Below are 12,500 nucleotides of genomic sequence, written 5' to 3' on the forward strand. Positions count from 1 at the left end.
GGGAGTGTGGGCCTGGATTATGGGGCTCGAGTCCTAGAGTATATACATCTACCACACTTGGAGCACTGTGCACAGTTCTGGTCTCCATATACCTCGGTTAGACCACACTTGGAGCACTGTGCACAGTTCTGGTCTCCATATACCTCGGTTAGACCACACTTGGAGCACTGTGCACAGTTCGGGTCTCCATATATCTTGGTTAGACCACACTTGGAGCACTGTGCACAGTTCGGGTCTCCATATACCTTGGTTAGATCACACTTGGAGCACTGTGCACAGTTCTGGTCTCCATATACCTCGGTTAGACCACACTTGGAGCACTGTGCACAGTTCGGGTCTCCATATACCATGGTTAGATCACACTTGGAGCATTGTGCACAGTCCTGGTCTCCATATTCCTCGGTTAGACCACACTAGGAGCACTGTGCACAGTCCTGGTCTCCATATACCTTGGTTAGACCACACTTGGAGCACTGTGCACAGTCCTGGTCTCCATATACCTTGGTTAGACCACACTAGGAGCACTGTGCACAGTCCTGGTCTCCATATAACTTGGTTAGACCACACTTGGAGCACTGTGCACAGTTCTGGTCTCCATATAACTTGGTTCGACCACACTTGGAGCACTGTGCACTGTCCTGGTCTTCATTTTACAAAATGGATATAGAGGCACTGGAAAGAGTGCAGAGAAGATTGACAAGGATGATCCCAGAAATGAGAGGTTACAACGATCAGGAAAGGATGAACAGGCTGGGGCTCTTTTTCCCTAGAAAAGAGAAGGCTGAGGGGTGACCTGATCGATGGGCTTTAAGATTAGGAAAGGGTTCGATAGGGTAGACGTAGAGAAGATGTTTCCACTTGTGGGGAAGACCAGAACTAGGGGACATCAATATAAGATAGTCACTAATAAATCCAATCGGGAATTCAGGAGAAACTTCTTTACCCAGAGAGTGGTGAGAATGTGGAACTCGCTACCACAGGGAGTGGTTGAGGTGAATAGCAGAGATGCATTTAAGGGAAGGCTGGATAAACACACAATGGAGAAAGGAATAGAAGGATATGGTGACGGGGTGAGATGAAGAGGGGTGGGAGGAGGCTCGTGTGGAGCAGAAACACCGGCACGGACCAGTTGGGCCGAACGGGATCTTTCTGTGCTGTGAATTTGGACAACAACCGCTCCAGAAACCTACTCGATGCAGGGATTAGAACCGAACTAAGTGAGGCGAAGGAGATCAGTGCAGGGTTGATATTTTTAATCAGAACAAACAGCCAACAGATTTACTGACACCGAAACAATGAATTATACGACCCGTGGATTGACACAGCACAGAAGGAGGCCGTTCGGCCCATTGTGTCTGCGGCGGTTCTTTTCGAAGAGCTGTCACTCTCCAGAGGGTTGTAGGGGCTGGAGGAGGTTACAGAGATAGGGAGGGGGCAAGGGACCATGGAGGGATTTGAACAGGAGGATGAGAATTGTAGGGGTTGGAGGAGGTTACAGAGATAGGGAGCGGGCGAGGGGCCATGGAGGGATTTGAACAGGAGGATGAGAATTGTAGGGCTGGAGCAGGTTACAGAGATGGGGAGGGGGCGAGGGGCCATGGAGGGATTTGAACAGGAGGATGAGAATTGTAGGGGCTGGAGGAGGTTACCGAGATAGGGAGGGGGCGAGGGCCGTGGAGGGATTTGAACAGGAGGATGAGAATTGTAGGGCTGGAGGAGGTCACAGAGATAGGGAGGGGGGCGAGGGCCATGGAGGGATTGGAACAGGAGGATGAGAATTGTAGGGGCTGGAGGAGGTTACAGAGATAGGGAGGGGGCGAGGGGCCATGGAGGGATTTGAACAGGAGGATGAGGATTGTAGGGGCTGGAGGAGGTTACAGAGATAGGGAGGGGGCAAGGGACCATGGAGGGATTTGAACAGGAGGATGAGAATTGTAGGGGCTGGAGGAGGTTACAGAGATAGGGAGCGGGCGAGGGGCCATGGAGGGATTTGAACAGGAGGATGAGAATTTTGAAATCGAGGTGTTGCCGGACCGGGAGCCAGTGTGGGTCAGCGAGCACAGGGGGTGATGGGTGAAGGGGACTCAGTGCGAGTTAGGACCCGGGGGGGCAGCGGGAGTTTGGGATGAGCTGAAGTTCACGGAGGGTGGGAGATGGGAGGCCGACCAGGAGAGTGTCGGAATAGTTGGGAGTCTGGATGTAAGATTCGACTGGTTTCTCTCTCTGAGCTCCTTGACGTTCCCCGAGACGAAGCACAAAGGCGAAGGCCGCAGCCAACTGGCGCACAGCAAGATCCCACAAGCGGCAACGAGATCAATGACCGGAATCCACCAGAGGCGCCAATGGGAAACGGACGCGGGTCCCGGGGTGGGCGGACGCGGCCTGAGAGTGCACCGCTCCCCGCCGAACGTCTATTTTTGATGAGGTCACTTCCTGGCTGCGGGGGGTTCCACCTGGTGACCATTTTGAGAAGGTCAGGTCCTGGCTGCGGCCTCCATTTTGAAAGTTCAGTGCTGCTGATGGACCCGCAGGTGCTTGGCGAGGTGGCTGGACTGGATGAAGCTCTTGGCGCAGGCTGGGCAGCGGAAGGCGCGCTCGCCCCGGTGGATGCGGGCGTGCTTGGCCAGGCTGCTGCACTCGCTGAAGCCCTTGCCGCAGGCCGGGCACTCGAAGGGTTTCTCGCCCGTGTGGACCCGCCGGTGGCTCTTGAGGTTGCTGGAGCGGGCGAACCGTTTCCCGCAGGTGGCGCACTCGAAGGGCTTGGCGCCTGAGTGCACGCGGCCGTGGCTCTTGAGGTTGCTGGCCCAGGCGAACTTTTTCCCGCAGGTGGTGCACTCGAAGGGCTTGGCGCCCGGGAGGAGCGCCCGGCTCCTCGGCGGCTCCTTGGCCTCGACGGCGGCGGCCTCGTCCCCGTGGAGACGCCGGTGCTTTGACAGGTTGCTGCGCTCGCTGAAGTGCTTGCCGCACACGGAGCAGGCGAACGGCTTCTCGCCCGTGTGGACGCGGCCGTGGCTCTTGAGGTTGCCAGCCCGGGCAAAGGCCTTCCCGCAGGTCGGGCACTCGAAGGGCCGCTGGCCGGTGTGGAGGCCCCGGTGCTTGCTCAGGCCCCCATAGCTGGCGAAACTCCGCCCGCAGGCCTCGCAGATGAAGGAGCCGGGCCCGGGGTGGGTTCGGCGGTGGACGGCCAGGTCGTGGGCCCGTAGGAAGCGCTTGCCGCACTCTGGGCAGCGCAGAGGCTTGACGCCCGTGTGGATGCGCTGGTGCTTGCGCAGGGCGCCTGACTCGGCGAAGCTCTTCCCGCAGGCCGGGCAGCCGAAGGGCTTCTCGCCGGTGTGGACGCGCCGGTGGCTGGTCAGGCTGTAGTGGCGGGCAAAGGCCTTCCCGCAGGTGGCGCACTCGAAGGGCCGCTCGCCGCTGTGGCGCCGCCCGTGCCGCGCCAGGTTGTTGGACTGGGCAAAACGCTGCCCGCAGACCCCACACTGGAAGGGACGCCCGTCCGCGGGCGCTAGGTCGGGCTCTTCCTCCTTGACCTGCGACGGCCCCGGCGGAGGTGGCTGGCCCAGGGGATCGCCGGGCTCCGCAGCCGCCTCCGCCGCCACGTCCGACTTGATCGCCGTCTCCATGCAATTCCTCCCTCGGCTCGAGGCGGAAGGACCTGGGGCAAGGAGACAAAAAAAAACACACAAATCAGCGACAAGTCACACTTACGTGGCGCCGACAACAACAGGACTGAAGTATTTGGAGCAGGAGTTGGCTGCGGGAGCTGGCTGCGGCCTGTGAAGCAGCTGTGAGGCCTCCGAAGCTCATTTAATAATCATTAAAAGCAACAATCCCTCCATTTAGGCCATGGCATCCTGGTTAAGGGAGGCTTGAGGCCGCCATCTTTTTAACGGGCAGAACCAGCCTCCATCTTGGATTGGGGCAATGCCGGCCGCCATCTTGGATTGGGGCAGTTCACTGCCGCCATCTTGGTTTAGGGCCGCCATCTTTGTTAAGGACGTAACCCCCCCCCGCCGCCATCTTAGCCAAGAGATAGCCCCCGTCGCCATCTTGGTTAAGGAGAGCCCTATCCGTGGCCATCTTAGTTAAGGATAGATCCGCCACCGCCATCTTGGTTAAGGACAGAGCCGCGGCCGCCATCTTGGTGCGGGGCCGCCATTGCCGGAGGTAGCAGCGGAGCTGCCGCCGGCGGCTCCTCTGCTGTCAGTCGGGTCCCTCCTCCCTCCCTCCTTCTCTCAGTGAGTGTTTGCCCCTCACATTATTGCCCCGATTCCCCCCCGACCAAAACCTCCTCCCGTGGGGTCACCGAGCCGCTCACCCTCTCACTCGGCCGACGGGCCCGAAGGCCGCAGTTTCTTCTCTCCGCCGCTGCTTCAAGGACTGGGCGCCCACCAAGATGGCGGCCGCCCGACTGCCCCTAACCAAGATGGCGGCGGAAAAATGCCCCGAACCAAGATGGCGGCGGGAAAATGCCCCGAACCAAGATGGCGGCGGATCCTTGACCCTAACTAAGATGGCGGCAGATCCTTACCCGCTTAACCAAGATGGCGATGGTTTAAAAAAAATGCCCCTAACCAAGATGGCGGCGGTAAAAATGCCCCTAACTAAGATGGCGGCGGATCCTTACCCGCTTAACCAAGATGGCGGCCGGAAAAAGTCCCGAACCAAGATGGCGACGGATCCTTAACCCCTGACCAAGATGGCGCCCGATCGTTCCCCCCTTAACCAAGATGGCGGCTGACATGCCTAGTTGCCTCTTTATGGAAGAGAAAGCCATTGGCAGTCGTCACTGGAGCTTCCTCCCAAAACCTCACCGCCTCGCTCTCTCCTCCTTAAAAACCTCCCGCATTGAGCGTGCGGCAGGGACTGGGAGGGAAAGGGGGCGATGGCTCGTTCACCTCCCCCCTAACACGCCCGGAGGCGACACTCTGACCCCTAACATGCCCGGGGGGGACACTCTGACCCTCACAGGGCTGGTGTTCCCCCCCGGGGCAGGCTCGGGACACTCTGACCCTCACAGGGCTAGTGTTACCTCCCTGGGGCAGGCTCGGGACACTCTGACCCTCACAGGGCTGGTGTTACCCCCCCCGGGGCAGGCTCGGGACACTCTGACCCTCACAGGGCTGGTGTTACCCCCCCGGGGCAGTCTCGGGACACTCTGACCCTCACAGGGCTGGTGTTACCCCCCTGGGGCAGGCTCGGGACACTCTGACCCTCACAAGGCTGGTGTTACCGCCCCCCCCCCCCCCCCCCCACCGGGGCAGGCTCGGGACACTCTGACCCTCACAGGGCTGGTGTTACCCCCCTGGGGCAGTCTCGGGACACTCTGACCCTCACAGGGCTGGTGTTACTCCCCTGGGGCAGGCTCGGGACACTCTGACCCTCACAGGGCTGGTGTTCCCCCCCTAGGGCAGGCTCGGGACACTCTGACCCCCACAGGGCTGGTGTTACCCCCCTGGGGAAGGCTCGGGACACTCTGACCCTCACAGGGCTGGTGTTCCCCCCCTGGGGCAGTCTCGGGACACTCTGACCCCCACAGGGCTGGTGTTCCCCCCCGGGGCAGTCTCGGGACACTCTGACCCTCACAGGGCTGGTGTTACTCCCCTGGGGCAGTCTCGGGACACTCTGACCCCCACAGGGCTGGTGTTCCCCCCCGGGGCAGTCTCGGGACACTCTGACCCTCACAGGGCTGGTGTTACTCCCCTGGGGCAAGCTTGGGACACTCTGACCCTCACAGTTCTGGTCTCCATATACCTTGGTTAGACCACACTTGGACCACTGTGCACAGTTCTGGTCTCCATATACCTTGGTTAGACCACACTTGGAGCACTGTGCACAGTTCTGGTTTCCATATACCTTGGTTAGACCACACTTGGAGCACTGTGCACAGTTCTGGTCTCCATATACCTTGGTTAGACCACACTTGGAGCACTGTGCCCCAGTGGGGGAACACCAGCCCTGTGAGGGTCAGAGTGTCCCGAGCCTGTCCCGGGGGGGTAACACCAGCCCTGTGAGGGTCAGAGTGTCCCGAGCCTGCCCCAGGGGGTAACACCAGCCCTGTGAGGGTCAGAGTGTCCCGAGCCTGCTCCGGGGGGGGTAACACCAGCCCTGTGAGGGTCAGAGTGTCGCCCCGAGCCTGCCCCAGGGGCGTGTGTGCTGTGAGGAGGATGCCAAGAAACTACAGAATGATTTGGACAGGTTGGGTGATTGGGCAGAAGCATGGCAGATGCAATATAACGTGGATAAATGCGAGGTTATCCACTTTGGTGGCAAAAACAGGAAGGCAGATTATTATCTGAATGGCAATAGATTGGGAGAAGGGGAAGTGCAACGAGACCTGGGTGTCCTTGTGCACCAGACGCTGAAGGTAAGCATGCAGGTGCAGCAGGCGGTTAAGAAGGCAAAAGGTATGTTGGCCTTCGTAGCGAGAGGGTTTGAGTACAGGAACAACGATGTCTTGCTGCAGTTGTACAGGGCCTTGGTGAGACCACATCTTGAGTATTGTGTGCAGTTTTGGTCGCCTTATCTGAGGAAGGATGTTCTTGCCATGGAAGGAGTGCAGCGAAGATTCACCAGACTGATACCTGGGATGGCAGGAATGACGTATGAGGAGCGATTGGGTCAATTGGGCTTATACTCGCTGGAGTTTAGAAGAATGAGAGGGGATCTCATTGAAACTTATAAAATTCTAACAGGACCAGACAGACTAGATGCAGGAAGGATGTTCCCGATGGCGGGGGAGTCCAGAACCAGGGGTCACAGTCTAAGGATAAGGGGTAAGCCATTTAGGACAGAGATGAGGAGGAATTTCTTCACCCAGAGAGAGGTGAACCTGTGGAATTCTCTACCACAGAAGGCAGTGGAGGCCAATTCATTAAATATATTCAAGAAGGAGTTGGATATATTTCTTAAGGCTAAAGGGATCAAGGGATATGGGGAGAAAGCAGGGACAGGGTACTGAATTTGGATGATCAGCCATTATCTCATTAAATGGCGGAGCAGGCTCGAGGGGCCGAATGGCCTACTCCTGCTCCTATCTTCTATGTTTCTGTGTTTCCAAGTGTGGTCGAACTAAGGTATATGGAGAGCAGAAGTGTGCACAATGTTCCAAGTGTGGTCTAACCGAGGTATATAGACATAGACATAGAAGACAGGAGCAGGAGTAGGCCATTCGGCCCCTCGAGCCTGCTCCACCATTCAACGAGATCATGGCTGATCATCCAAATTCAGTACCCTGTCCCTGCTTTCTCCCCATACCCCTTGATCCCTTTAGCCTTAAGAAATATATCTAACTCCTTCTTGAATATATTTAATGAATTGGCCTCAACTGCCTTCTGTGGTAGAGAATTCCACAGGTTCACCACTCTCTGGGTGAAGAAATTCCTCCTCATCTCTGTCCTAAATGGCTTACCCCTTATCTTTAGACTGTGACCCCTGGTTCTGGACTCCCCCGCCATCGGGAACATCCTTCCTGCATCTAGTCTGTCCAGTCCTGTCAGAATTTTATAAGTTTCAATGAGATCCCCTCTCATTCTTCTAAACTCTCGTGAATACAGCGTAGTCGACCTAATATTCTTGCCATGGAGGGAGTGCAGCGAAGATTCACCAGACTGATACCTGGGATGGCAGGAATGACGTATGAGGAGAGATTGTGTCGACTGGGCTTATACTCGCTGGAGTTTAGAAGAATGAGAGGGGATCTCATTGAAACTTATAAAATTCTAACAGGACTAGACAGACTAGATGCAGGAAGGATGTTCCCGATGGCGGGGGAGCCCAGAACCAGGGGTCACAGTCTAAGGATAAGGGGTAAGCCATTTAGGACTGAGATGAGGAGGAATTTCTTCACCCAGAGAGTGGTGAACCTGTGGAATTCTCTACCACAGAAGGCAGTTGAGGCCAATTCATTAAATATATTCAAGAAGGAGTTAGATATATTTCTTAAGGCTAAAGGGATCAAGGGATATGGGGAGAAAGCAGGGACAGGGTACTGAGTTTGGATGATCAGCCATGATCTCATTGAATGGCGGAGCAGGCTCGAGGGGCCGAATGGCCTACTCCTGCTCCTATCTTCTATGTTTCTAATGTAGACAAGGCAGGGGATCTGGCATCCCATATTTTGATCTCCTTACCTAAGGAAAGACATACTTGCCATAGAGGGAGTGCAACGAAGGTTCACGAGATTGATTCCTGGGATGAGAGGGCTGTCCTATGAGGAGAGATTGAGTAGATTGGGCCGATACTCTCTGGCGTTTAGAAGAATGAGAGGTGATCTCATTGAAACGTACAAGATTCTGAGGGGGATTGACAGGGTAGATGCTGAGAGGCTGTTTCCCCCTGGGCTGGAGAGTCTCGAACCAGGGGTCACAGTCTCAGGATAAGGGGTCGGCCATTGAGGACTGAGATGAGGAGGAATTTCTTCACTCAGAGGGCGGTGAATCTTTGGAATTCTCTGCCCCAGAGGGCTGTGGAGGCTCAGTCGTTGGAGTATATTCAAGGATGAGATCGAGAGATTTTTGGACTCTCGGGGAATCGAGGGATATGGGGATCGGGCGGGGAAAGTGGAGATGAGGTCGAAGATCAGCCATGATCTTATTGAATGGTGGAGCAGGCTCGAGGGGCCGAATGGCCGACTCCTGCTCCTAATTCTTATGTTCTGATGTAATGGGACATGGTAGCATGCATTGTTTTTGCCCTATCATCAGAAGGAAAGTGCTGTATCTCACGGAAAAACTGTACTCTGTTCGTTCATATCGTTCATCTAAAATAAACAAGTTTGTTCGTTTACAGTTGGTCGTGTCTCATTAAAGCGCATTTCAGTCTTCATTCCAAGACGGCAGAAAAGACAGAAAGACCCGCATTTCTATAGCACCTTTCACGACCACCAATCCAGGCCCACACTCCCCGGTGCCAGTACTGAGGGAGTGCTGCACTGTCGGAGGTAGATGTATATACTCTAGGACTCGAGCCCCATAATCCAGGCCCACACTCCCCGGTGCCAGTACTGAGGGAGCGCTGCACTGTCGGAGGTAGATGTATATACTCTAGGACTCGAGCCCCATAATCCAGGCCCACACTCCCCGCTGCCAGTACTGAGGGAACGCCGCACTGTCGGAGGTAGATGTATATACTCTAGGACTCGAGCCCCATAATCCAGGCCCACACTCCCCGGTGCCAGTACTGAGGGAGCACTGCACTGTCGGAGGTAGATGTATATACTCTAGGACTCGAGCCCCATAATCCAGGCCCACACTCCCCGGTGCCAGTACTGAGGGAGCGCTGCACTGTCGGAGGTAGATGTATATACTCTAGGACTCGAGCCCCATAATCCAGGCCCACACTCCCCGGTGCCAGTACTGAGGGAGCGCTGCACTGTCGGAGGTAGATGTATATACTCTAGGACTCGAGCCCCATAATCCAGGCCCACACTCCCTGGTGCCAGTACTGAGGGAGCGCTGCACTGTCGGAGGTAGATGTATATACTCTAGGACTCAAGCCCCATAATCCAGGCCCACACTCCCTGGTGCCAGTACTGAGGGAGCGCTGCACTGTCGGAGGTAGATGTATATACTCTAGGACTCGAGCCCCATAATCCAGGCCCACTCTCCCCGGTGCCAGTACTGAGGGAGCGCTGCACTGTCGGAGGTAGATGTATATACTCTAGGACTCGAGCCCCATAATCCAGGCCCACACTCCCCGGTGCCAGTACTGAGGGAGCGCTGCACTGTCGGAGGTAGATGTATATACTCTAGGACTCGAGCCCCATAATCCAGGCCCACACTCCCCGGTGCCAGTACTGAGGGAGCGCTGCACTGTCGGAGGTAGATGTATATACTCTAGGACTCGAGCTCCATAATCCAGGCCCACACTCCCCGGTGCCAGTACTGAGGGAGTGCTGCACTGTCGGAGGTAGATGTATATACTCTAGGACTCGAGCCCCATAATCCAGGCCCACACTCCCCGGTGCCAGTACTGAGGGAGCGCTGCACTGTCGGAGGTAGATGTATATACTCCAGGACTCGAGCCCCATAATACAGGCCCACACTCCCCGGTGCCAGTACTGAGGGAGCGCTGCACTGTCGGAGGTAGATGTATATACTCTAGGACTCGAGCCCCATAATCCAGGCCCACACTCCCCGGTGCCAGTACTGAGGGAGCGCTGCACTGTCGGAGGTAGATGTATATACTCTAGGACTCGAGCCCCATAATCCAGGCCCACACTCCCCGGTGCCAGTACTGAGGGAGCGCTGCACTGTCGGAGGTAGATGTATATACTCTAGGACTCGAGCCCCATAATCCAGGCCCACACTCCCCGGTGCCAGTACTGAGGGAGCGCTGCACTGTCGGAGGTAGATGTATATACTCTAGGACTCGATCCCCATAATCCAGGCCCACACTCCCCGGTGCCAGTACTGAGGGAGCGTTGCACTGTCGGAGGTAGATGTATATACTCTAGGACTCGAGCCCCATAATCCAGGCCCACACTCCCCGGTGCCAGTACTGAGGGAGTGCTGCACTGTCGGAGGTAGATGTATATACTCTGGGACTCGAGCCCCATAATCCAGGCCTACACTCCCCGGTGCCAGTACTGAGGGAGCGCTGCACTGTCGGAGGTAGATGTATATACTCTAGGACTCGAGCCCCATAATCCAGGCCCACACTCCCCGGTGCCAGTACTGAGGGAGCGCTGCACTGTCGGAGGTAGATGTATATACTCTAGGACTCGAGCCCCATAATCCAGGCCCACACTCCCCGGTGCCAGTACTGAGGGAGCGCTGCACTGTCGGAGGTAGATGTATATACTCTAGGACTCGAGCCCCATAATCCAGGCCCACACTCCCCGGTGCCAGTACTGAGGGAGCGCTGCACTGTCGGAGGTAGATGTATATACTCTAGGACTCGAGCCCCATAATCCAGGCCCACACTCCCCGGTGCCAGTACTGAGGGAGCGCTGCACTGTCGGAGGTAGATGTATATACTCTGGGACTTGAGCCCCATAATCCAGGCCCACACTCCCCGGTGCCAGTACTGAGGGAGCGCTGCACTGTCGGAGGTAGATGTATACACTCTCGGACTCGAGCCCCATAATCCAGGCCCACACTCCCCGGTGCCAGTACTGAGGGAGCGCTGCACTGTCGGAGGTAGATGTATATACTCTAGGACTCGAGCTCCATAATCCAGGCCCACACTCCCCGGTGCCAGTACTGAGGGAGCGCTGCACTGTCGGAGGTAGATGTATATACTCTAGGACTCGAGCCCCATAATCCAGGCCCACACTCCCCGGTGCCAGTACTGAGGGAGTGCTGCACTGTCGGAGGTAGATGTATATACTCTAGGACTCGAGCCCCATAATCCAGGCCCACACTCCCCGGTGCCAGTACTGAGGGAGCACTGCACTGTCGGAGGTAGATGTATATACTCTAGGACTCGAGCCCCATAATCCAGGCCCACACTCCCCGGTGCCAGTACTGAGGGAGCACTGCACTGTCGGAGGTAGATGTATATACTCTAGGACTCGAGCCCCATAATCCAGGCCCACAATCCCCGGTGCCAGTACTGAGGGAGCGCTGCACTGTCGGAGGTAGATGTATATACTCTAGGACTCGAGCCCCATAATCCAGGCCCACACTCCCTGGTGCCAGTACTGAGGGAGCGCTGCACTGTCGGAGGTAGATGTATATACTCTAGGACTCGAGCCCCATAATCCAGGCCCACACTCCCCGGTGCCAGTACTGAGGGAGCGCTGCACTGTCGGAGGTAGATGTATACACTCTAGGACTCGAGCCCCATAATCCAGGCCCACACTCCCCGGTGCCAGTACTGAGGGAGCGCTGCACTGTCGGAGGTAGATGTATATACTCTAGGACTGGAGCCCCATAATCCAGGCCCACACTCCCCGGTGCCAGTACTGAGGGAGCGCTGCAATGTCGGAGGTAGATGTATATACTCTAGGACTCGAGCCCCATAATCCAGGCCCACACTCCCCGGTGCCAGTACTGGGGGAGCGCTGCACTGTCGGAGGTAGATGTATATACTCTAGGATTCGAGCCCCATAATCCAGGCCCACACTCCCCGGTGCCAGTACTGAGGGAGCGCTGCACTGTCGGAGGTAGATGTATATACTCTAGGTATCGAGCTCCATAATCCAGGCCCACACTCCCCGGTGCCAGTACTGAGGGAGCACTGCACTGTCGGAGGTAGATGTATATACTCTAGGACTCGAGCCCCATAATCCAGGCCCACACTCCCCAGTGCCAGTACTGAGGGAGTGCTGCACTGTTGGAGGTAGATGTATATACTCTAGGACTCGAGCCCCATAATCCAGGCCCACACTCCCCGGTGCCAGTACTGAGGGAGCGCTGCACTGTCGGAGGTAGATGTATATACTCTAGGACTCGAGCTCCATAATCCAGGCCCACACGCCCCGGTGCCAGTACTGAGGGAGCGCTGCACTGTCGGAGGTAGATGTATATACTCTAGGACTCGAGCTCCATAATCCA

General features: G+C 56.5%; 1 protein-coding gene across 1 annotated transcript in view; it reads right to left on the reverse strand.

Moving 5' to 3' along the window:
- Nucleotides 1-1,238: 1,238 nt before the first annotated feature.
- LOC147084842 (uncharacterized) overlaps nt 1,239-12,500 on the reverse strand; it is a 34,687-nt gene continuing 23,425 nt past the window's right edge. The window contains exon 3 of the mRNA XM_085979552.1: nt 1,239-3,655. Coding sequence (XP_085835678.1) covers nt 2,508-3,655 — 1,148 coding nt within the window. The 3' untranslated portion in view covers nt 1,239-2,507. The remainder of the gene's footprint in view (nt 3,656-12,500) is intronic.

This window comes from Somniosus microcephalus, unplaced genomic scaffold (genome assembly GCF_052327205.1).
Source record: "Somniosus microcephalus isolate GS21.2 unplaced genomic scaffold, FLI_Smic_1.0 unresolved_chr9, whole genome shotgun sequence".
NCBI lineage: Eukaryota > Metazoa > Chordata > Chondrichthyes > Squaliformes > Somniosidae > Somniosus > Somniosus microcephalus.